General features: G+C 51.6%; 10 protein-coding genes across 10 annotated transcripts; 4 read left to right on the forward strand and 6 right to left on the reverse strand.

Moving 5' to 3' along the window:
* Window positions 1-646: 646 nt before the first annotated feature.
* Window positions 647-2,213, forward strand: EDD37DRAFT_659871 (fungal-specific transcription factor domain-containing protein; the record flags this gene model as incomplete). The annotated part of the gene is made up of 4 exons (XM_062819065.1): window positions 647-680; window positions 753-1,318; window positions 1,384-1,502; window positions 1,553-2,213. The coding sequence occupies 4 exons, from the start codon at window positions 647-649 to the stop codon at window positions 2,211-2,213; spliced, it is 1,380 nt and encodes a 459-aa protein (XP_062665881.1).
* Window positions 2,214-2,426: 213 nt separating this feature from the next.
* Window positions 2,427-4,315, reverse strand: EDD37DRAFT_654103 (major facilitator superfamily domain-containing protein; the record flags this gene model as incomplete). Its single annotated transcript, XM_062818653.1, has 8 exons — window positions 2,427-2,654; window positions 2,717-2,875; window positions 2,942-3,213; window positions 3,270-3,636; window positions 3,703-3,868; window positions 3,925-4,056; window positions 4,118-4,247; window positions 4,303-4,315. The coding sequence occupies 8 exons, from the start codon at window positions 4,313-4,315 to the stop codon at window positions 2,427-2,429; spliced, it is 1,467 nt and encodes a 488-aa protein (XP_062665882.1).
* Window positions 4,316-5,006: 691 nt separating this feature from the next.
* Window positions 5,007-6,539, forward strand: EDD37DRAFT_182374 (uncharacterized protein). Its single transcript, XM_062809975.1, has one exon. It carries the CDS (start codon window positions 5,315-5,317, stop codon window positions 6,254-6,256), a length of 942 nt encoding a protein of 313 aa, XP_062665883.1. The 5' UTR covers window positions 5,007-5,314; the 3' UTR covers window positions 6,257-6,539.
* A 44-nt stretch (window positions 6,540-6,583) lies between these two features.
* On the reverse strand, window positions 6,584-7,430 carry EDD37DRAFT_654105 (uncharacterized protein; the record flags this gene model as incomplete). The annotated part of the gene is made up of 4 exons (XM_062818654.1): window positions 6,584-6,802; window positions 6,856-6,919; window positions 6,983-7,216; window positions 7,279-7,430. 4 exons carry the CDS (start codon window positions 7,428-7,430, stop codon window positions 6,584-6,586), a joined length of 669 nt encoding a protein of 222 aa, XP_062665884.1.
* Window positions 7,431-7,687: 257 nt separating this feature from the next.
* Window positions 7,688-12,372, forward strand: EDD37DRAFT_583220 (armadillo-type protein). The gene is made up of 2 exons (XM_062814433.1): window positions 7,688-8,193; window positions 8,241-12,372. The coding sequence occupies exons 1-2, from the start codon at window positions 7,961-7,963 to the stop codon at window positions 12,028-12,030; spliced, it is 4,023 nt and encodes a 1,340-aa protein (XP_062665885.1). The 5' UTR covers window positions 7,688-7,960; the 3' UTR covers window positions 12,031-12,372.
* A 577-nt stretch (window positions 12,373-12,949) lies between these two features.
* On the reverse strand, window positions 12,950-13,917 carry EDD37DRAFT_654107 (rab family protein; the record flags this gene model as incomplete). Its single annotated transcript, XM_062818655.1, has 3 exons — window positions 12,950-13,126; window positions 13,187-13,479; window positions 13,542-13,917. The coding sequence occupies 3 exons, from the start codon at window positions 13,915-13,917 to the stop codon at window positions 12,950-12,952; spliced, it is 846 nt and encodes a 281-aa protein (XP_062665886.1).
* A 384-nt stretch (window positions 13,918-14,301) lies between these two features.
* EDD37DRAFT_641619 (uncharacterized protein) lies at window positions 14,302-16,165 on the reverse strand. The gene has a single exon (XM_062817318.1). It carries the CDS (start codon window positions 15,967-15,969, stop codon window positions 14,482-14,484), a length of 1,488 nt encoding a protein of 495 aa, XP_062665887.1. The 5' UTR covers window positions 15,970-16,165; the 3' UTR covers window positions 14,302-14,481.
* On the forward strand, window positions 16,166-18,422 carry EDD37DRAFT_641621 (chaperonin 10-like protein). The gene is made up of 7 exons (XM_062817319.1): window positions 16,166-16,217; window positions 16,293-16,723; window positions 16,785-16,848; window positions 16,903-17,055; window positions 17,114-17,308; window positions 17,364-17,710; window positions 17,790-18,422. Exons 2-7 carry the CDS (start codon window positions 16,666-16,668, stop codon window positions 18,050-18,052), a joined length of 1,080 nt encoding a protein of 359 aa, XP_062665888.1. The 5' UTR covers window positions 16,166-16,217; window positions 16,293-16,665; the 3' UTR covers window positions 18,053-18,422.
* On the reverse strand, window positions 18,180-20,397 carry EDD37DRAFT_596250 (serine/threonine kinase 16; the record flags this gene model as incomplete). Its single annotated transcript, XM_062814582.1, has 4 exons — window positions 19,508-20,397; window positions 18,890-19,441; window positions 18,429-18,782; window positions 18,180-18,374 (listed from the first exon to the last, which is right to left on the reverse strand). The coding sequence occupies exons 1-4, from the start codon at window positions 20,024-20,026 to the stop codon at window positions 18,180-18,182; spliced, it is 1,620 nt and encodes a 539-aa protein (XP_062665889.1). The 5' UTR covers window positions 20,027-20,397.
* Window positions 20,398-21,130: 733 nt separating this feature from the next.
* Window positions 21,131-22,778, reverse strand: EDD37DRAFT_182384 (1-aminocyclopropane-1-carboxylate oxidase). Its single transcript, XM_062809976.1, has 5 exons — window positions 22,423-22,778; window positions 22,171-22,356; window positions 21,618-22,102; window positions 21,497-21,552; window positions 21,131-21,426 (listed from the first exon to the last, which is right to left on the reverse strand). The coding sequence occupies exons 1-5, from the start codon at window positions 22,457-22,459 to the stop codon at window positions 21,144-21,146; spliced, it is 1,047 nt and encodes a 348-aa protein (XP_062665890.1). The 5' UTR covers window positions 22,460-22,778; the 3' UTR covers window positions 21,131-21,143.
* Window positions 22,779-23,170: the final 392 nt, after the last annotated feature.

Raw genomic sequence — 23,170 nt, forward strand, 5'->3', positions numbered from 1 at the left:
GGCTGGGTCCTTTCCATGGTAGCCCATGCCGGCGCACTCGTATCACCACGAGGATCACCCCCGAGATTGCTCGAGGCGCGACGGGGTCGAGCCATCTGCGCGATAGCTTGGGACGTGTTGGTCGCAAAACGTGGAAAATGGTCTTCAAGAGGAGGATAGGAGAACTGTGACAGAGGACCGTCGTCAGCGGTGGAATACGGACGGGGCAAGCAACATAAGTGTGCAAGAGCTTATTGTATTCCAGGTCGTTAAAAAAGTTGATGCAAGTAAGTTACCGTTAATTAATGGGTTGCCTTTGCCCGGAACAGACGAAGCACGCAGTCCCCCAGCTTGGCAGTGACAATCCTCGTATACAATTACGGCTCATTTCCGCGAATCAGAGGCTTCAAGATACGAGGTCAACCTTCGACTCCGGCAAGGTTCCTGCTAACTTATCTGCCTCAACATCTCGCTCACCTCTCCTCACATTCGACACGGACCACTGCATCATCATCACTTCCGCGCCTTGGGTAGCCTCATCGTGCTGCATCCTGTTTCAATTACCTTGCACGCCTGGCCCCCCCCCAAAACGACCTGTCTTGGCGATTGCTTGGTCGACTTGATTGTCAGGGCTGTTGAGATGGACTCTCCACAATGACCCACCACAATGGGATCAGGAAGTATCAAGCGTGTGAGAACAGGTAATGCGGGCGGCGCGCTTCTTTTTCTCTTGATAACCAGTGTTGTACCGCAGCTGCTGACCCGTACTGCAGGATGTTGGACCTGTCGAAGGCGTGGATATCGCTGTGATGAGGGCAAGCCGGTCTGTGCGGAATGCACCCGTCTGAGCCTCAAATGTGAAGGCTATAACGTCCGCTTGACGTGGATGCAATCGACTTCACGTATCAAATCTTCCAAGGCGCGGCGGCGTTCAAGCCAGAATGGCACTGGAGGCAACAGTATACGAGAAGAGGCACAGGCTCCAAAGTTGGCTCTATCGAAACTCCGAGCCGCACCATCTTCCATCCTGTCCTCCAAGGATCAATTCCTCTTACATCACTTTTTCTACACGGTCTCGGGGTTACTGTCAAGCACACACGATAGATCAATCAACACTTACTGCCGAGTCGTCCTGCCTATGGCCATGTCTTCCGACCTGCTTCTGAATACGCTCTTACTCGTATCAACTTCTCACCTGGCGTCAACCTACGAACAATTTGCTCTAGAACTGCCGCATTATGGGAATCGTGTCTTACCGAAGCTGATCAATCGCATCAACACATGGCAAGGGTTTGACGCGACTACGCTAGCCACCATCATAATGATGAGCATCAGTGAGGTACCTAGTCCATGCCACGCTGCTTTTCCGCGTTCAAGCCTATACTGACACGGGACGCTACTCAGGTGTTTGTAGTCAATCCTACAAACTGGTCTCAACATCTCAGAGCCGCCGGAAAGATCATTGCAGACTACATGGTTCAATGCAAGGCGCCCGATCGAGACTTGAAGATGCTCCTGGACATGTACGTATTCTGGAAAGAAGCCGCAATCAAGCTGACATGTTGATCGAAAGATTCGCCTACCAGAGTGTCCTGGCCAGCATCGGCACCGACTACACGTCGCTGGTGATGGACTTTTATAACAGAGATACATGGTCGGCGCTCGTCGATCACAGTAATGCTTTCCTTACATCCGTCGATGGACTTCTCTCACAGGTGGCTAAACTCTCAATGTTGTCTTCAGCATCGACGGCCAATGGAAGCAGCAGATACATTGAAGCTTTCCAGATGCCAGCAGCGATCCATCTCAAAAGCAAATTGCTGGAATGGAGCCCTCCGCAAGCAATACCCAATGATGCTTGCAATACCGCCGAAGCGATGCGATATGCCGGTCTTCTATTTTACCACAAGTTGACCCTGATGTCACCCGGTAGCCATGACCGAGAAGATATTGAGCATTACTGCAGAGAAATCGTCAGGCACATCGGCTATGTCTCGGTTGACAGCCCCTCGGCAGCGAGTCACTTGTGGCCACTCTACATGGCGGGCTATTTTGTCAATCACAATGGGTCGGTCAATCACGCGGTCCAAACCTTCGTGAGGGGCCGTTTGACGGCGCTGAAATCCAGACGTGGTGTCAAGACGCTTGATAAAGTTCGAGAACGTCTTGAGCAGGTCTGGATCTCGAATGAGGCAGGAACACCAGCTCTGGATGGTCCGTTGATTTTGATATGAATGAGAATATGATACGATGACCCGAGGATGGGGCTTCGCACGTTCGTGTAATGCTCTGCTGCGATTATCTATAGTCTGGTCATGTCTCGGACCCTCCGAATAAATTCGATAAATCACAATCAGTCTATCCGAGTGGCTAGGTGTTGTCCGTCAACCTTTTCCTCGAACCTGATCGACTCCACCGGCCCCCTCCCTTTTCACCCCGGTTCACTGTCATTCTGCCTGGGGAGTCTTCTCATTGACCGTTGTGCTACCTTCAGCTTTGTCTTTGCCACTCACAATGCTCTCGTCTGGTTCCACTGTGACTCCAGGCGTAATCAGGTCAGCCTCCATAACCTCGGTATTATGCAGACGCCAGTAGTATAGTGGCAACGCAACGATCATAGCGCCCGCCATCAAGCCCCAGCTCGTTCCAAAATTGATGTGAAAAGACACTTTTTCCTGCACGAAACATTAGTCCTTCTGGGTAAACATCATCGCACGACTGGTTGGGGGTTCTTTACCGCATCCAATTTGGAAATGGTCGTTGCTCCAACTGCTTGAATTGACTTGTAAAAGCCAACATAGTAGGCGAGTTTGAAGGGGTCATTTGTCATGGCTCCCATGGTGTAATAGCAGAAGACTTGCCACAGTGAATCTAGGAGGCCGTAGCACATGTAGAGCTGGTAATCTGGTCAGCCTGCCATTGCGATCCCTTGGTGCAGCGCACCACTGCAATAGCAACATACAATGAGATACCAAATGTAATCTGTGTCGAAAAGATCCATCTCAGGGCCCGTGACATGACGGTTGGTTTTTAGGAGGAACTTGTAGCCACCTCCCCAGATCGCCATGACGAGAACAAACAAAATGGCCCAGGCCATGAGTGTCCGAGTGCGTCGAGTGAATCGTGTCCAATCGAGGAAAAGGCCGAAGACACCGGCACCGATGATCTGCGCAATCCAGTAGAAGACGTTGTTGAATGCCCGTGTTCTGGTGGAGAAATAATATGCGTTGACATCTGGCCAAAAAGAATCAGCATGTTTCCGACGAGGCTTTTGGTCACAGATGTCTTACCGTTGAACTGATAGGTGTAGAAATAATTGGATGCAAAGAACATTGGGAAGAGCAGGACGATCCAAGGATCTGTCACCAGGGTCTTATAGAGGCCAACAATATCAGATTTCAGCCCAGGGTGCACGATCTTTTGTACCCTTGTTCCGTCTTTCCGGATGATCTTGTCGCTGGGAGTCAAGAAACAACAGAGCAAGGCACCAGTGGCCTCGAGGACGATGAACGCAACGTAAGTTCCGTCCGTGACGTGGCCAGCCTTGACACTCCAGTTCTCGCCTAGAGAGACGGCAGCGCCGATGACCGCTCCCAGGTTGAATAAAAGCCAAGTTATGGAGATGGCACGACCTCGCTGAGATTCGACAGGGTACGACTAGAGTGCGGACGACTCGTGAGCAGATGTCGCACCTATGGGTCTTGATGATTTTTGTACACTCACCATCATCACGACACCTTGTGCGCACCACAGAAACGCAGCACAGAAGCCGAGTAGGGCGCCGGAGAAGATGACGAATCCCTGGTTCTTAGTGTGGTTGTAGCATAGGAATGCGGCCGAGTAGACACAGTACCCGAGACCTCCAATGGCCATTGTCCACTTTGTGCCTCTGCCAGATTTGTTAATACTCATCAATATATCTCTGACAAACCAGGGAAATCTCACAGGTAGTTGTGGGCAATTCCCACCACGAATCCGATGACCGCAAAGGTTGTATGTAGGGCGATACCGGCATTGTTTTGAGCAGTGGCGTCGACTTGGCCAGCACCTCCGAGGCCTGATAATGCATTGTACATACTATTGATGTCTCAGCAAAATCTGGGAGAGACTTGAGGGAAAGGAGTTGCTCAGAACGTACCCAGGGTTCAGGAACAAGATGATGCTAACGACGACGATCTGCACCATTGGATTCGAGTAGTGCGGTCCTTTGAAGCCGAAAAGCCGTCGGTCCTTTGGCTGAGCCGCGACATGTTGTTGCTCAGGGTCGACTGTAAAACCTTTGGTCAGCTTCAGACGACATGATCCGTCCAGGGTATGCTGTACCTCCAGTCGCCATTTTCCCCAGTTGTGAGGCTGGGTCGTTCTCGGAAGACATACTACAGTTTGCGAAGCTCAATGGTATGGAGAACGTTGGATTGGGTAGAGCATGATTGAAAGAGGCGATGCTGAAGTGTTCTTATACCCGAAATGGTCGATACGAGTATACCAGGGGCTGAGAAGGCGGTTCTTGATATCGAACAGGGAGGCTGGACCAGTGAGTCGACTATCCACGACCACTACACTTGACGGACCTTCTTGTGGCGAATAAGAAACCGAACAGTTATCGAGTCGGCAACTTGCTTGCACGCGACACCAAGTCTTCACGCTGGCAACTTTTTCCCCTATCTCGAAAGATGCCTCGAAGTAGCAATAACGATCTCTGAAAAGCCCCATGTTCATCGAAATTTAGACCCCTAAGAGGTTCAGCCTTGGGTCCACAGGACCTACTGAGTGTCAACTGTCCGAGTTGCCTCATCAAGTTAGCCTGCCAACACCAGACCCGCTATTTCGGGTGTTTGCTGCCGTCGAGCCGTGTATGTTGCTTGGCTCCGAACTTGATAACGCCGTGTACGTGACGACGAGGGTCGGCGAGGCACAGCCGAGTATCTGCGGACTGTTGAAGTTACCAATCGCGGAGTAGTCCATGTCTGATGTTGATCCAAGGTCGTTTTCCAAGATCCTTATCTCCTTTGGAGGCGTGCCTTGGACACATCTCCCAAACAAGAGAGGCAAGTCGGGCAGTCAAGAGCCGAGCAGATAAGGTTGTGGACGGGTTCAGGTCTTGTGGGCATTGGCCGTGGGTACCTCCGTGAAGTGCTCGCAGTCTGGAATGGAAGTCCAGAGTGGATCGGGTATCAGGTGTGCCAATAGTGCGCGGCGTCGAGACTAGAGGTGATATATACCTCCCTGAGCGTTGACAATGTTTTGATCTGGCAATATCACAAGTTATCATATGATCTCAGGTATTGGCCAAGAACCATCAGAAGGCTACGTTTAAACCTCGACACAGTCTACGATGATCGCCACCTTGGACAATCCAGTGGCCGTGGTCCATGTTCCGATCAGTCCACAGGAGCGGCAAGCAGGCAAGATCTCCAAGCAGAATCTGGAGAAGGCTGTCGTGGCACTCACCCAGGACGGAGTAGTAGTGCTGGACAATGCCATTGCCGAGGAGAGCCTGGATTTTCTGAACACGCGCATGGTCGAAGAGGCTAAAGTTCTGCGCGAAGGGTCTTCCACTTGGTTCAACTACGACAGCAAGGCCCAGAATATCCTGCAACACATGATCCCGGAGCCTGAGTATCTTCTTCCCGATGTTCTCGCAAATCCTTTCGCCGTGGAAGTGTGCAGTACGATGATGGGACCGAACCCGGTCCTCCGATATCACAAGGCAAACACCAATTTCCCGGGAGAAAGCCGCCAGCCTGTCCACTGCGATGTGCATTATGAACATCCTCGCGCCTGCTTCAGTCTTGCTGTCAATGTCATCTTGATTGACTGTTCGGCTGAGAACGGCTCGACCGAGTGCTGGCCGGGCACGCATGCGACGACCAAGTTCTCGGACCAAAATGGCATGAAAGGCATACATCAGCACCTCTTGGACCAGAGACTTGCGTCCCACGGTGCCCCAGTTCAGCCGACCATCAAAAAAGGAGGCCTTATAATCCGTGATATGAGGTTGTGGCACGCAGGGATGCCCAATCGTACGGCCGACGAGGTCCGGGTCATGCTAAACCTCACCTTCTTCGCAAATTGGTACCGGTGTCCAATGACCATTACTTTCCCAAAGTCTGCCGAATCAAAGGTCCGCCAGATTGAGAAGGAAGGCGGCATTCAAATTGCAGCTGAGTTTGTCGACCAAGTGGATCATCGAACACTTGAGCATGTCCATGATTTCGGACAGGACGATAAAAGGGAAGAATTCGGCAGATGGCACAACAAGATTGCTGCAAAATGACGGAAAGAGTTGCAACAAAAAGCCTACCAGAGTACCCGGATAAGCATTGGGTAGGTCGAGCCTATGCTCATGCTGGAAGTTTTGGAAGAATAGAGGAGGCATTTGTAGGTGTATTCTGCTTCCAAGAGTTGCTCGTGGGCAAGGTGGCTGGAGTGACTGCAGTTCAGTCCCCATTGGGCTTGATGTTCTGGTAATGCTTTTCTACACAGATACAATGGAATCGTCCCAGCTACGGTCCTCCTCGGGATCTCTATCCACGATGGCGCAATCACACCCACCAACGAGCTTCCTCTGCCACTGCCAACATGGTGGTCACTCAGCGTTGCTTCACTCTTCCTTCTCTTCCTTGTCCTCCCCCTGGGGTGGCTTGTCCTCGTCCCGGCCGTGTGGCTGAGACTTTTCGGGATCCTTGTGGCCCATAGTAGGTCGCTGGCTTGTGTCGACTGTGCCATGAATTCGAGCTGTGGCTGCTGGTCCCTCAGGCTTCTTCGATCTGTCACCGTCTCCGAGGAATGGATTGCTGGCTCCGGACATATCTCCTTGTTTCTGGAAGCATTTAGTAGCCGTCATGAGAGGAACCGGACGAAGCCTCGACTCACCTGCTTGTCACCGGCCGACTCGGTTGTGTGTCTCTCTTTTCCGTCGGGCGAGCCAGCAGTTTGACTGGACATGGTGTTAGTATATACCTCAACCAACGTCGTAGACATCCGGGGCGGTTGGACGTACTCTTCCGGTTCAGTTGTACCGCCAGATTTCTTGTCTGCGTTGTCTTCCTTGTCTTCATCCTTGGACTCTTCTTCACCCTCCTCTTCGGGCTCCTCCTCAGATTCTTCAGCGGGAGCTTCCTCCGAAACCTCGTGGGGCTCTGTTTCGCCGTGACCATGGTCGGAGGAGGTCTTAGGACCTTGCTGGAGGAGCCATCCTGCAGCAGGGACGGTGAAGACGACGGATCCGATCAGCCTGACCTTCTTTGTTAGAATCGCGCATGCAACTCCCGATGTTGCGCAATAGTGTAGACTGACCAAGGCAAATCGCTGCTCTTCTTAGTGGTGTGACTTTCGGCATAGGTCCGGCGGCCAATGTCGCGGAGAGTAGTTCGAGCTTGTGTTGTGGTTCGTTTGAGGGTCGCAGAGCGCAGGCTGCTCCGAAGAGCTGCAGACCGTGGCAAGGCCATCTCCAGGGGAGTATGAGAAAGAGGGTAGGTAGGTATGGAGAGGGAGGAATGTTCAAAAGTGAGGTAATATGAGAATAACTGTACTTGACCTGCAGTAGTAGTGACCTGATCCCGTCAATAAAAGAGCTCTTTGGGTGAAGCTTCTCCAATTCCTTCCCATTGGCTGGAGACGGCAAGTTACTGTAACTGCGTCATTCCTTTGGATATTTGATCGTGTCCCACTAAAGTCACGGAATCGTGAATTACTCCAAGCAGTACTTGTATAGTGTACACAATCAATACTGTCTACGTCCTGTTTCTTCGATCATATTTCTGTGTTGGGGGATGCGAGGATTTATACAAGGCTTTTATTCTCCTTGTCTCTCGAAGCGTTTCAGCGTGCATTTTACGTCTTAAAATAGACAAAATCTTCACTTGATTCAGCCTGCGGGCACCCACTACTCCGCGTTTTGGTACCTGGATGCTTTGAACCAAGCCCTCACGATCCCACTCTCGCGCGACGACAGAATCTCCGCCGAGACATTGTCGACATGGCGCGAGACCGTAGTTCCGCTCAACAGGGCATTTCTTCGTTGCTCACAAAGATCAGCGACCCTGATCCGGACATACGTTTCATGCAACTCAGCGACCTGACAAACATCCTTCAATCAAACACCACCGAGTACATTCACCAAGATACGCACACTGCTGCAAGACTCATCGAGGCGCTGCTCAAGGCCCTCGCGGATCAGCATGGAGAGGTGCAGAATCAGGCATTGAAATGGTAAACTCAATCACACTTCTTCACAAAGTTCCTACTGACATCGACAGTGTCGGACCGCTGGCCGCACGTACACCAGGCGAGATCATTGCACCTTTGATTGACAAAATCACCGATCTCACCAACACCGATATTGACCTTTCGATTCCCAACACAGCTCTGCGCACACTTATTGCTGCTTTACCTCACCCTGAATTGAACAATGTAGCACCGAGCGGCGATGTAAAAGAAGCATATGGCGCTATCAGCAAAGTCTTGATACCTAGACTAGTTGGACGTGTCGTTCTACCCTCAAACAAACCGGTACCTCAACTGCCAACAGGGTTGCTAGAGAAACCAAAGGACAAGGCCTACAGCAGCGATGCTGTAGACGTGATGATTGAGATTGTCAAGTGCTATGGATCTATGCTGCAAGAGCTGGAACTGGTGGCACTGGCAAAAGCTGTCATGTCCATGATCGAAAGTCCACAGGCTGGGAGTGTGGTCAAGAAGAGAGCGTTGGCTGGTATCGGTGCTCTGCTGGTCCACTTCAACGATGCTCAGGTCAGTTCCTTTGTTGCGGCACTGAAAGAAAGCTTTCAGAATGGAGAACTCACCACAGAGCACCGAAAGTTCCTTGTCGCCACCGTCGGAACGCTGGCACGCTCCAGTCCAACAAAGTTTGGTCCCTATCTCAATGATGTCGTGTCAAACGTTCTTCAAGTATTGAGCCAGCAGGAGCTGTCATCCACGGCATCTGTCTCAGACGAAGATATCGAAGTGGACCCGGAAGTCGAGGAGCTCCGCGAGACCGCACTCATCTCCCTAGAGGCACTGCTGGCTTCATGCCCCACAGAGATGCATCCTCATCTCTCCGAATCTATTGACGCCGCCTTGAGGTATCTGAAGTACGATCCTAACGTAGCGGACGTGGAAGACGATGAGATGGGAGGAGTTGGAGACGAGACTTCCGATGATGGTATCACAGAAGATGCTCCAGACGACGATGATGATGACGAATATGCGGAATTGGACGACGAGGACGCTTTCAGTGATGTGGACGACATGAGCTGGAAAATGAGGAGATGTGCCGCCAAGGTGTTGTACACCATCATCTCTGGAGCTGCTGCAGCGGACCGCGAAATTCTCTTTGGCAGAATTGCACCCGTTCTGATCTCGCGTCTTTTCAGTGAAAGAGAAGATAGCGTCAGATTGGAAGTCATTGCCGCCACTACGGCTTTGATCCGCAAGACTGGCTCTGGATTGACTCATGAATTGACCCGAGTCGATTCCTCTGACAACCCCGCAGCACCAACAAACACTAGGAAGCGCAGACGACAAGACAGTGAGGCTGATAGACAAGACCCCGATCTCAGAGGACTAGTTTCCATACGATCGAGTCCACCAATCATGCCTGCTTCTCCACCGACAGGTCCTCAGGCTGAGCTCGTTGGACTTGTTCCAAAGATTGTTCAAGCTCTCTGCAAGTTATGGAAGAAGGCCAGCATGTCCCTGAAACAAGCGGCTGTCATCATGCTGAAGACTCTCACACTGTCGCGAAATGGGGTTTTGTCAGATCATTTACAGCAACTCGAAGATCCCATAGCCGACGCTTTGAAGCCGTCAAATGCTGCAGGCTCTGGAGGTGCGGGTTCAGGAACGTCGGCGACTGTGGCCAGCCTACAGATCGAGACGCTGACACTAATCAGTGCCATTGTGGAGACTAACGGCACCACTGTCCTGATCCCCTTTGTCATTGCCTTGATACCTTCAGTGACGGTAATCGCTCGGGACAGAAACTACAAAGTTTCAAGCGAAGCTCTGTCTACCATTGAACAGTTCGTCAAGGCCCTTACACCACCCCGACTTTCTACGGCGAACCAAGACCATGCTATGCATATTGCAAAGCTATGGGATGTCATTGTGGACCGAGTGACGGACAACAACACTGACTTGGAGGTACGTCATCGCGCCATTCAAGTCTTTGGGGTGCTTGTTGCAAGAACCTCATCGACACAACTTCTGTCTGGCGATGCACGGGTCAAGAGCTTGGGTATTCTCCACGACAGATTGAGAAACGAAACCACAAGACTTGCAAGTGCACGAGCCATTGGCCTTGTTGGCGAGGCTGCCAGCGCTCATGATAACATCGGAGCTGCCTGGATTCGAGAGGTCACGGCAGAAATGGCCAACCAGCTGCGCAAGGCTGACCGGGCTCTCCGTGTCTCTTGCTTGGAATCATTACAGTATCTTGCGCTCAATCCCGTCACATCTTCCTCGTACGACACAAACACAATCCTACTACTACGAAACTTATTGATGCCTTTGATCTCAACGAACGACCTGCATCTTCTCACCCCCGTACTTATCATCTTGTCTAAGATTATCCCAACGAACGCGGAAGCACTCGTCCATGAAGAAACTGTCATGGCTCTTTGTTCCATTACACAAGCGAGGCTTGAGGGCCCACCGTTGCGAGCATACCTTTTGGTTGTCAAGGTCATCGGCGAACAAGGCGTAGGAGCGCTGCTTATGAAAGGGCTCCTAGCTGTTGGCACAACCGGTGAGACTGTGGTACTGGGAAGAGCTATAGGCACTTTGCTGGTCTATGGTGGAGAGAACCTAGGAGTTACGATCCCCGACTTTCTGAAAGAATTGGAAACATCGACAGATGTTCGACTCATCTGCCTGGCACTGACCGTTCTGGGCGAGGTTGGCTTCCGTTTGGGTCCCAAATCTCCCGTTCCCATCGAGACTTTCATCAAGTGCCTGTCAGCTGGTTCTGACAAAGTCCGACTTGCTGCTGCCGTCGCCCTTGGGAGTGCCAGCTCAAACAACGTCTCCCACTGCTTACCCACTATTCTCCAGAGCCTCAACCAGACATCTGGTCAAGACTACTTGTATCTGCACTCCCTCAAGGAGATTCTCGAGCACTCTGAAAGCTCTCTCGGCGAGCTGACACCCTTCGCATCGGAGTTGTGGCAGAAACTGTTTGCAGTGTCACAATCCGAAGATAATAGTGCCGTTGGTGCCGAATGTATTGGCAGACTTGCGACCATTGATCCAGGCACTTATGTCCCAGAACTGGCCAAGTCGCTAGAGGATTCGGACACTACCGTCCGAGGCACGGTGATTTCAGCATTCAGATTTACGCTCGGCGAGACCAGCAGCTCCTACAATACATTACTCGTCAAGATGATGACTCCGATGTTGCAGACCATGCTGAGTGATGCCGACATTTCCAACCGCCGACTTGCGGTTACAACCCTGAACGCTGCGATCCACAACAAGCCGGAGCTCGTCATACCAGACATCAGTCAGCTCCTACCCACCATCTTCGAGGATTCGCACATCAAACCCGAGCTCGTCAAGACCATCAAGATCGGTCCTTTCACACACCACGAGGATGCAGGACTAGATCTCCGCAAGTCCGCATACGCAACCATGTACGCATTGCTTGATTGTCCCGGCGCCATCCCACATCTTCCTATCCCGAAGATCTTCGATCGCATCTTGGACGGGATCCCTGACGACCACGACATCCGGACTCTGTGCAATCTGATGCTTTCAAGATTGGCAGTGATCGATCCAGATGAGACCCGCCGACGCCTGTCCAGTCTCGCCGAGAAATTCCGCATCGTTTTGTCGGCCAAGATCAAGGAGAACGCGGTCAAGCAGGAGATTGAGAAGGTCAACGAAGCCAATGCCGCGGTCCTTCGGATCAGTATGGAACTGGACCGCAAATTCCCCTCGACGGCCGATAACCTCGGTGGCGATATCATGCCTTGGAAGGGCTACGTCGAGTACATAAAGAAGGATTTTGCCCCGGTCATCCGAACCGTGCTACTCGAAACTGCTTAGGATGCGGTTTCTCTGGTGGATAGCGCATATTATGTGGGCAAGAGTGAGGACGGGAGCTCTTGGGATCAGACGAGCCAAAATATGTATTGATATTGCGGTGCATGGCCGCATGGACATTGCGATGGACGCCCTCGTAAAGCGCGCGGCAACTGGTAAGCTTAGCAGTTGCATTTGGGACGAAGACGATGATTGAACGAGAAGAGAAGAGAAGAGAAGAGACATTGTGTCTACCCAGCAAGGTCGTTGTGGTAGAATTGTGGAAGGGCACTGCACCTGAATGTGTATAGTTTAGTGAGCAGACTAGTGGACAAAATCATGCGAGATCAGCATTTCATCCACTTCGGAATTGGTTTGATTCATAGAGCCCAGCTCGTATTATTTCTGCGCCGTTGCAGCAGTCGTGGGCCGGACTCTCCAGTCCTTCTGTGAGAGCTGGAATAATCAGCTTCCAAAGAATCCAGAACCCCCAGTTCCAACATGAGGCGCAAGGTCACTTTTCCTCCTCTCTGCCCACCATCACCTTCCCCTGCTCATCTCACTCTCTTCCGTGCTCGCGCACATCAACCTCAAGTCCGCCTTCTCAATTCAACTCCTCGTTTCCTAATAATTCGAGACCCAGACACTATTTCCTACAATTGCGCCGTCCCGCTTCTTGAAAAACATCTCAGGATCAAGAATTCCCGTAAAAGAACAACGCTTGTGATGTCAGACTAGTTGTGGCATAGTTATGGTGCTGAGACCCGCCATGTAGTGTATGTGGAGGTTGTAGTCCATGGAAGTCGGAACACACTCTCTGAGGACCATTATCAAAATTTCTGTCTTGTTGGACAGGTGCTGTCATTTTCTGTCATCAAAGGTAAAATTCGTGAGCAGGCCGTCGCCAAAAACGACACTGCCAATCGTTGTCATGCCTTCGGTGTCAATTGACTGATTGGTACAGTAAGAGAGGTTCGCCAACGTTCTCGATTTCGGGAATGGTACACTTCAGATCGAACGCTTTGGATAGAACAATCTTGAAGATTTTCTGCACGTTGATGCTGTGGCTGGTACTGCTGAAGATAAGACTGGCGCGCATGGCTTTGGCGAAACGTCGAGCCTAGAGCATCTCTTGTCAGCATCCCAGTCGCCTGATAGGGGTTGGTGAGTAGTGGCATACCTGATTGCTTATTTCTTCTTGGTCTTCCCTCGGGAAATTGACAAAGTGGTCATACTTGGTGCCAATCAAGAACGGAATGGCGGTCTTATTGAAGCCCCGTCCTTGCCTGTACCACTCTTTGATACTGTTTAGGGTCGACTTCCGGGTGAGATCGAACATGAAGAGAATGGCAACGGCGTCGTTGCAGACTAAAGGCAGCATGTTGACGAATTCGCGTTGGCCGCCGAGATCCCAAATTGAAAACGTGATCTCGGTGTTGCGTATTGAGATGGTCTTTTCCATGAAATTGACACCTGCGCAGCATCGTGTTAGCAAGGTGTGGACTCATAGCAAGGGCGGAACAGAGAGGCCGCACCTAATGTTTGTATGTAGTCTTCATCCCAGCTGCCTTCCACATATTTCACCATCAAGCTCGTCTTGCCGATCTGTGCATCACCGACCATGCCAACTTTTATGACCACGCTACTCTTACTGGCGGGTTGGGCTTGTCTGTTCTCCTGCTGCTGTGCTTGTTGATGACCGCCCATGCCCGACCCTGGCCGCGAATTCGATTGTGGATACAGACTGGGGGAGTTGTATCTTTGGTTTGGGTCACTGTCGAGCGGAGGAGTAGCTGTTGTAGACTGGTGGCCGCCATTTTGGATCGCCGTGGTTTCTTCTTGTTGATCTTGTTCGTTGACCACTTGGGGGCTGTAGGCCGAGTCGGCGGGGTAAGAGGCCGGCGAGTCCATGACTGGGAAGGGGGGGGAGGGAGCTTTGACAGCGACGAGGAGTGGTGGAGAGGGTGAGTGTTTCTTTGTGCCTTCACCAGGATCCAGGAATCATCAATTCGTGCGGATGCAGCCCCGAGTCGTCTGTGGCATGCGGTGGTAATAGAGCGTTTAGGGATGTGGATGCATTCATTGGTCCCTTGTTAGGGTTTATTTTGGCGAGTGCACGTCAAAAAGACACGGGAATGAATGACGCCCCCGAAAGCAAAGCAAGGCCCGCCGAGAGAGACGCGGTCAACGGCAGGCAAGGCGCGTGTGTTTCGCTCCATGCCAAGACCATCCACCGAGGGAGGGAGGGGTGGAGAGGGTGCCTCACCCACCACCTACTAGATATTTCCGCCCGCCTCGATTGTCCGTGCCATGCCCGGACCGACTCATGGCACAGCTTCTGGCCGACGCAAAATTCCGCATTTCATTATCCTACTCACACAAGTCTTGAGCTACCATGGGCGGCCTTCAAAGAAAACTACCAAGCCGCCGGGAACACTTTTCTTCATCTTGAGACGCGTGCCACATCATCAAAGGTCACTGAACAGTCACGGCCCATCCCTCGTCAACGGCGTTGTCTCCCCGTCTGCCTCCCCAGATAATGAAGACGTTACCGCCCTGGTCGTTCCAGACGTCGCTGGCAAACTCGTGCAGTCCTTCAGGCCAGCCAGAGCTGTCCTCTGGTCTCTTTTCACGTTCCTCACTAGTCAGGCTCTTTGCGTCCGCTTTCGCCATCTCACATTTCGCCCAACTATGTTCGCCGGAGCCCCACGAGCTCTTCGCTTTACTGACCACATCTCGGACCATATCCTTGAGGCCGGCACCAGAGGTATCGTCCGATTGGATCTGGAAGGACCAGAAGTCGTTCAAACCTGTCTTCAATTCACGGCCCATGAAGTATACCAGATAGCGCCGGCCAGAACCGGTCGTGACGGGTACCAGACCAGCAGATAGTCGGGGCATAGGAAGTGAAGATGCATTGGTGCTCGTGGAGGAACTGCCACCAGTTGCTTCTGTGCCAAAGCTAATGACTTGCCACTTGCCGTCGCCCTTGAGGCCGACGCCCAGCACCGATGAATCCTTTGACATGGGACCACCCGGTAGGTGTGGGTTGGGATCTGGCGCAGGGTCATGTTCTGCAAGATCAAGGTACATAGCACGTCCAAAGCCATCGCCTAGTCTCCACAGTCTGCTGTTCACGTAGGTTATTCTTCCTTCATTGGCTACCTCGGAAGGTCCTGGCTCGGGTATGTCAGGGAAGTGGGTCCATGCGCGCGATCCCACGTCGAATGCCCAGGTATCTCGAAGTGTGGTGTTGTTGGCACTACCGCCGTGGATGAATATTGTGCCGTGAGCATCGATCCTGGGTCCGTCTGGGAGTGAACCTGGCTGAGGATGTGGTGTTGACGTAGCTGAATGACTGGTACGTGGAGGTGGGAGACCATCACGGCACTTGGTTGTGTCGGCTGGCAGGATGCTGTATGCGCTGGTCAAGGTGTCAAACACGACGAAGTGGTCGGAAGATTGAGGGGGAACATCGTCCACAGTTTGATCCGGCGTAGTCCCCTTACCACCCCAGATGTAAAGTTTATCGCCGATAGCTGTGGTCGTGTGGCCGGTCCTATTAAACGTGAAGGACGTGCGACTGCCAGTTTCGGGCTCTGAATTGGGTGCGAGGGGGCGGTTGTCGTTTTTGAATACAGGATGAATAATCTCAATGTCGCTGGGGAGGTCTTGCGCATCGGATGAAGAAGCAACCGGCAGTGTTATAGCGAGTATGGAAGAGTCACCTTCGGAGCTGGAGCTGGAGCTGGACTGGCCCTGACCACCAATAACGTAGGCTTTGCCTCGGACGATATTCAGAGCGTGGCCAGATCGAGCGAGACCGCCATCTTTGGCTGAGGGAGGGATCCTCCGAAAACTGAGGTGTAAAGGTGCCGTCGGTCTCGATACAGCGAAAGCACCAACAGCTGCTCCTTCGACAAGAGTCTCGACCGCGTAAAGGCCTGCTACTGCTTCGGCCATTTTGTTGTTAATTGAGATGTCAAATCATAGCAGTCAAGACGAGGTTTGTCTTTTTGTTTAGACCCCTGAATTATGGCTGAGATGATGTCATGATCATGATCTCCACGTTGCCAAAAACAGATTGCAACATTGGAGAGGGTGACTGGGAAACATGTTTTCTTGACCGCCAGAGAGAAGACTGCTACTCTTAAGGAGTTGGGGATATGCTGTAGTGGATTGGATATTGTAATCCCTCTCAATGTCATCTGGTTGGTCACTTGCCTATGACGAGGCTGATCCCTCGAGAGCAAACCCGGAGCAAGGCTGGCTAACGTGCGGAGAAGGCGACCTCTTCCTTTCTCCAGCCTGACTTTAGACATGATTACCTCGGGCAATCCGCTCGAGCAGAACGATGACACCGACTATGAGTCTCCGCGCGGAGCCTCAATGTCCAGCCTTTGTGATCGCTTCTAGCGACCATCTGCGACAAGTTTCCATCACCAAACACTGTGCCAGACGTTGTCAGCGGTCACTGGACTAGGTAGAGACGAAAGCGTTGCTGTCAGGAAGGCACATTCACCTCAAGTCTGCATTGGCATGGTCCAAGTCTTCCCTAACGATTGAAATTCGTTGTATTTTCGATTTTCCAGTATCATTGTACACTTTAGGCCGATTTTACAATAGACAACATCGAACCATACCACTCTCAACCTCAAGATGATGAAAGCGCTTATATTCTACGGCCCATACGATGTGAGGCTGGAGGAACGGCCCAGTACATCCACCACCAAAGCCCTTCTGAAAGAACACAAGCTAAATCTGTCCTTGGACAATAGTTCCGCATCCCGTTGATCCCACCGATGTCATTATCAAAACCACTTCGGCTGCCCTGTGTGGAAGGTTGGTCGTAACATATCCTCGGGCATGCTCATTCCATGCTGACTGAGTTTTGAGTGAACTTCACCGGTATCGTGGCCATTCGAAAACTAATATGCAACCCGGTTATGTCACAGGACACGAAGCACTGGGTGTTGTACATGAAGTTGGCAGTCAGGTCAAAAGGTTCAAGAAGGGTGATCGAGTAATAGCACCTTTTCTGACTAGCTGGTAAGCTCTACACCCCACTATCATGCTCCAAATAGTGTCTCACTTACCTGTCCGCTAGCGATGTATGCTTCCACTGTCAACGAGGCGTTCACGGGCGGTGCAAGCAGGGAAGGAATTTCGGCAACCCAACCTTGGATGGATCCCAGGCGCAATACTTCAAGTGCCCCCTGGCTGATACATCACTATATCATATCCCAGCAGAAGGGAATCTAGGAGAGCTGGCCATCATGATGACAGACATTTTTCCAACGGGGTAGGCTTGTTCGACCGGAAAGGGGGTAGCTGTGCTGACATATGTTGACATACAGCTACAACGCGGCAAAAAGGGCTTTCATCGACACATCGAAAGACCAGTGGCAGAATATGACCATCGCCGTCATCGGGTGTGGTCCGGTAGCACTATGTTCAATCATTGCCGCTCGAGAGTACAAGCCCGCAAGGATATTCGCGGTTGACTCGCTTCCGAACCGGCTCGAGGCGGCCAAGAATCTCGGTTGTATACCGTTAAACTTCAAGGAAGTAGATGTAGCGGCCGAGATCAAGAAGGCCACAGACAACAACGGTGTTCATGCCGTCATTGAAGGCGTAGGACTTAGTCCTGCGCTGAAGACTGCATATGACATTATTTGTCCGGGAGGGAAGATCAGCTCTTTTGGTATGGCAACCCACATTGGCGGTAGAGAGAGTGAAGATGTCTTGGTGAGAGAGACTAACTTTGTGACAACCGAACGCAGGCGTACACAACGATAACATTCCCTTCAGCGCGGGTGACTGCTACAACAAAAACATCCGTATCGAGTTTGGGCGGTGCCCAATAAGAGCCGTATGGGACGAGGCGCTCGCGTCCTTGATCCGCAACAAGGCTACGATTGAGGACATGAAGTTCATTGATCTGGTGCTGCCGACGCTGGACGAGTCCTATGCAGATGCGTTGGCACGGTTTGAACGTGGAGAACTGAACAAAGTCGTCTTCAAACCGAATGGACCAGAAGCATGAATTGAGCTGCATCGAGAGGACAAGGGCCAGACGGAGACAGTAAAGTTCTAGCTCAAAAAGGGTCACCATATATATTCGATTAAAGCATTCAGACTTAGACGACGTCGAAGGTCCACCACCAGGACATTCAATGGTCCACTCGTTCACTGACATATTTCCAGTACGTCGCCGCGTTTGCCTCTCTCCATTGTTTACCCCATTTGATCATGATCAAGAACGAAGCGGTCGTGACCGAAGCCACCACGGCGGCGAGAATGAACATGTTCTGTGCTCCCATGTTGTCCAGCCACGGGGTCACGCCGTAATTGAAGCCAAAATTCATCTGCAAACAAGGCTGTCAGTCACCGAATGCTTCAAATGGTGCTCTCTCACTTACTGTGTTGCGAATGAGAATCACGGCTATCAGTGCCTCTCCAGCAATTTCCCGGTAGCAGTCAACGATGTAGCTGACTGCAAGGGAACCGGCAGCTGGTCCCACGAATCCGATCATGCCCATGCCAAACACTAGGGCTACCCAACTCAAGCCGTGGGCATAGCCGACGCCGAGCAAGAGCAGTCCGAACGGGGTGATGATGCAACCCGTTGCATACAGCCAGAGTCGGAATTCGGGTTCCATGATACCACCGTTCCTCCTGGCGAGGCAAATGCTCAGGAGATCGGCAAGCTTCCCAGCGCAATATCCGGCAAGGTAAGTTCCGATCAACTCGGCTAGATAGGTCAATCCTACGACCTGTATCCACACGTATTGAATCAGCAAGTGTAGCCATCATTCAACCGAACTGAGCCGTTCGCCTAAAACTCAAGGGAGAAGAATCGAAATCCGGGGGTTGGACTTACATCGGCAGCCCAGCTATATGGAGGACCACCAAGGAAAATGCTGACCACAGCATTGACCTGCGCGAACCAACAGAGGTAGCAGCCGTGAATGAAGCCTCCGAAAAGGATGCCAGGAAATCGCCACAGGCGGATGGGAGAGAGCACTCTTTTCCAGAAGTGGTTAGGACGACCGTTCAGGGGCACAAACGGTGACAGCTTCTGCCAGTATGTTCGGACAGGGTAGGTCTTGCCAGGTGAGACGTCCTGAGCAAGACCAGTCTCAGCATCGGCGCCCTTCTTCTCCCGCGGTACGGTTTCGTCGTCGCTGGCGCCGGCAGCAGCAACCGCGCTGCCAGTGGCGATCCCGGCCGGGCTGCTTCGGACGTACATGGTTTCCTCCATGAAGAAAAAGCAGGCTGTGAAGCCGATTGCGTTGAGAATGGCACAAAAGAACAAAACCCACGGCCAGCCCATGGAGTCGTTGATGAACCCTGCGGGCACAGCGCCCCACTGACCTCCGTATAGCGCGATCACGTACAGACCCATATATGTTCCACGCTCGTGGGTAAACCACTACAACACTTGTCAGTACCGAATCCTTCAATTTCCGAAGCCCAGATTGATTAGGGATCAACCTACCAAGTCAGCCATTGTCACTTCACATAGCGCCTCACTTGGAGCTCCGAAGAACCCAATGAGGATTCTGGTAGCAATCCAGGTGGGGTTGTCCTTTGCATACCCTGCCCAGATGTTGATCATGGATGTTCCCAACAGCGAGATCAGGTAGACACCTCTTCTGCCATAGGTCAAAGCAAGCGGTTGCCAAAGCAGAAGACCCCAGCCGAATAGCAAGTACATGTAGCCGGTTCCTTCATTGAGCTTGGTGAAGCTGATTCCACTGGCCTCGTTGATCGGTGTGAAGACAGAGAAGCAGGACGAGGAAGAAACGCAGACACACCACGTGTAGAAGAGGGCGCACAGCGTGGCACGCCATTTCCGCGCCGGACTCCAGTTCAAGGGGTCCTCCGGGTCAGCGCTGGGAGCTGGATCAAGCACAATGTCCTTGCGTTGTCGACTATGTTTCGCATGGATGGTGCCGGCAACGTCAACGAGGGTCACGGTGCCGGGAGAATCCTTGTGTTCGACTGTGCGATCCATCTTTTTCCTTGACCGTTTGGTCGCTCGCTTCCTGCTTCAATGATGTGCTGTCCTAACGATTTGAACTGCTTCGGCTCTGCAATTTTGACAGATTCCATGCTGTCGAGGTCCGCCCCAGCGTCTATTTAGACACCATACAGCAATAGACGATCAGGAGACACTCCTTGCACTTCCCCCACTGTTGTTTTGTCGGGTAACAACGGACTGGCCATTACTCGTCGGTTTTGTGATCGACCGTGATAAACTATTGATGACTACTGATTGGGCAAATGGCTGTTTGCAGTCTTTGGCTATCAACGAGGTCCTAGTGAGGTGTGGAGATCCCCAGACCCTTAGGCGGATAATGCCGCCATATGCATAGTGGTTTGATCTTTTGTGTCTTGATAGGGGCGAAGTTTGAATGCGGCAATGCCGCACGAAAGCTTAGCATGCGCCTGAAAGCTTAGTTTGCGCCTATGGCAGAGTCAGCTACTATCAGAGAATGCGAAACAGGTCAAGATTCGCGAATAAGGAAGGCAACGGCGACAATATGTCGGACTACCGCGATTCTCTGCCCTGATCTGAAGATAACACTATTGTTCGTGCCTGTAGTGCTGACTTTCTGCAGATATTCAATTGACTTTGTCCGTCGGTCCACTCTCTGTCACCTGGGATCTGTATGAGTGAAATAGTTCTGTTAGGGATTCGTTCCATCTCATGGCAATCCATTCATACATTCAGCAGGAAAGCCTAGGGGCTCCGCCTCCTTCCAAGCTTCTACAGTAGCCGAGGTCTTTGTCGGGCGTGAGAGTAACCGATTGACCTTGATCGAGGCGCTGTGGGGTGGTGGGTGCCTTGGACGAGGATATCGCGCTGAAAGGAGACTCTGATAGCCTTGTACAAAAGGTTCCCTACATTGGTCCTCCCACTCAGGTGCTCTTGTTCTGGCCTTCTGCTCGCTCGATACTGTTTCGATGATCTAGTTCGATTAGTCGGGTTGAGAGAAATACCAGGAAGACCCGTCTGCTCTGAGCATCGAGAAAAAACTCCACACGACTTTCCCTTAAAATCTGGTGGATGTCTCAAATTACATCTCTCATTCTATACCTATATTTTTGCAGAAGAGAAATTTCCTATTTCAAACGGTGATAGGCTGCGTGCTTATCAGGACATTATCTTTCTTCGGCGCCGCCTTTACCTTGTATTCCCTGGCGGCGGCATAGCTTTTGTTGTAACTTCCTCCCACAGCTTCTTGGACAGTCATTGACGGATACTTGGCAGGCTCGCCCTCTTTTCGACAATTTGGTAGACATTGAACAACGTAGTCGGGATTTCCACTGAAGAAGAACGGGACCGAGTAGCGTTCCCTGCCGGATTTGTTGATCACTCGATGTAGGTTGGAAATGTACTTGTCATTGGACCTGTCGTGATTTCGAGCCGAAGTCAGTACATAACAAAGTAAAAGAGACGGAAACAAGGGCTTGAACTGACCAACGCATAAACATGTTCCCCAGATTTACCACGTAAGCGCCTTTCCTGGGTTCGACCTGCATCGGAAAGTCCAGTGTCAGTCGCCAGCCTATACATACGCGCAGAAGATTGGCAGCCTTACATCGAGCCAATCGCCGGTTGCCTTTTCGTACACCTGAAGACCATCCACTTCATTTTGCATCAGCAAGGTGATAGCCCCAAAGTCGGTATGAGCACCAATGCCGCGGGTCAACTTTAGATCCGAATCCTTTGGCTGTGGTGGATAGTGCAAAAGCCGGAGTGTGGCGACGGCGTCTTTGGTAAAAGCGTCGAAATACGAGGACTCCAAGTCCAGAGTTTTGGCTAAGACGGCCAGCACATCCCGAGCGAGCTCGTGCATCATTCGATAATATCTCGTCAAGACCGACTTGAATTCCTCCGAGTCCGAGTCCGATAAGTCTTGAGGCCACATGTTCGGTCCACTGTTCAACTTTTTGTTGACGAAATACGGATGATCGCGTGGCAGGTCTTCACCTAAATAGTAACCTTCCTTGAGTTCCGGCGCGGTGCCGGCTTCAAGAATCTGAGACTCTTTCTTCTCATATCCACGATACCAGGAATTGGTCTCTATTGAGAAAGAATGCCTTAGTGTCCGGGGTGACGTTTCCATGTGATGAGGGATCCCAATCACGTACCTATGGAAGCCTTGTCTTTTGACTCCTGCGGCAGAGAAAAGAACGTCCTGGACATCGTGAAAACCGCCTCCTGCAATTCCGCTGGCACGCGATGTCCGATGATCTGGAAGAATCCATTGTGTAGACAACATTTGCGCACTTCGTCAACCAGTTTTGCCTTGGCCGCTTCGTCGGAACCGTAGTAAGCTGTGGAGTGACAGACAATCAGTATTGGGTTGTAGCCCGCATACCTGTTTGGTCGTTTTCACGTACACGAGAAGTCCAACAATGGAGGTGCGCCAGATGCCATGATGAAGGGCCCAGCTGTCGAATGTGATATCTGTGGCTGATCAATGGCGGTATGATCTTTGTCACTAGAAGCAACAAGTGTTGTGCACGACCTAGGAAGGAAAGTCTTGTATGATTTGAGGTATCAACTCGTTGAAGAAGGGCAAAGTCGTCCAGAATGAATCTAGAACCAAAAAGGACATTCGTACGATGGTAAGGATTCGAAGACGTCGAAGATCGTACACCCGCAATATACACGCACTCGGCGATTAGTACTGAAAGGACTCATACCGGTATTGGAGCGCCTTCAAGCCGCACCTTGGACGTTGATTCGCAGGATTAGCCATGGTTTGACAATTTGCGAACTCAACCGTTCTGGGCGATCAATGCTCGAAGCCTTATCTGCCCTCCACCTAAGAAGTGGCGTGGTATCTTTCCTTCATGCTGATAGAGACTCGCCGTTATCGCATTTTTCAGTTCTTCAGCTAGCGTCCAATCAAGTCCAAGGCAGGTAAATCGCAAGGTTAAGTGGTGCTCCTATGAACCGATACCGGCTATTGACCAGAGAGAGCTTCGAAAAAGGTAGTGCACGGCGTAAGTAGCATAAGGCGGTTAAACCCGGGTCAGTCCGGGCTGGGTTTGTGGTGAGGTATAGCAGCATCATGCTTGAGCCAGGAAGCCCATGAGGTGATTGCGAACAGGTCCAGGCTGGACGTGTCCTTTTGCACCCTCA

This window comes from Exophiala viscosa, assembly GCF_022695815.1.
Source record: "Exophiala viscosa unplaced genomic scaffold EDD37scaffold_14, whole genome shotgun sequence".
Classification (NCBI taxonomy): Eukaryota; Fungi; Ascomycota; class Eurotiomycetes; order Chaetothyriales; family Herpotrichiellaceae; genus Exophiala; species Exophiala viscosa.

Bases quoted from the DNA above. Each gene is read 5' to 3' on its own strand.
- EDD37DRAFT_182374 (XM_062809975.1), top strand. From the start codon at position 5,315: ATGATCGCCACCTTGGACAATCCAGTGGCCGTGGTCCATGTTCCGATC.
- EDD37DRAFT_583220 (XM_062814433.1), top strand. From the start codon at position 7,961: ATGGCGCGAGACCGTAGTTCCGCTCAACAGGGCATTTCTTCGTTGCTC. The intron at 8,194-8,240 runs GTAAACTCAATC...TGACATCGACAG, and splicing joins CAGAATCAGGCATTGAAATG to TGTCGGACCGCTGGCCGCAC.
- EDD37DRAFT_641619 (XM_062817318.1), bottom strand. From the start codon at position 15,969: ATGGCCGAAGCAGTAGCAGGCCTTTACGCGGTCGAGACTCTTGTCGAA.
- EDD37DRAFT_641621 (XM_062817319.1), top strand. From the start codon at position 16,666: ATGATGAAAGCGCTTATATTCTACGGCCCATACGATGTGAGGCTGGAG. The intron at 16,849-16,902 runs GTTGGTCGTAAC...CTGAGTTTTGAG, and splicing joins TCGGCTGCCCTGTGTGGAAG to TGAACTTCACCGGTATCGTG. The intron at 17,309-17,363 runs GTAGGCTTGTTC...GTTGACATACAG, and splicing joins ACAGACATTTTTCCAACGGG to CTACAACGCGGCAAAAAGGG.
- EDD37DRAFT_182384 (XM_062809976.1), bottom strand. From the start codon at position 22,459: ATGGCATCTGGCGCACCTCCATTGTTGGACTTCTCGT. The intron at 22,103-22,170 runs GTACGTGATTGG...CTTTCTCAATAG, and splicing joins AAAAGACAAGGCTTCCATAG to AGACCAATTCCTGGTATCGT. The intron at 21,553-21,617 runs GTAAGGCTGCCA...TTTCCGATGCAG, and splicing joins CAACCGGCGATTGGCTCGAT to GTCGAACCCAGGAAAGGCGC.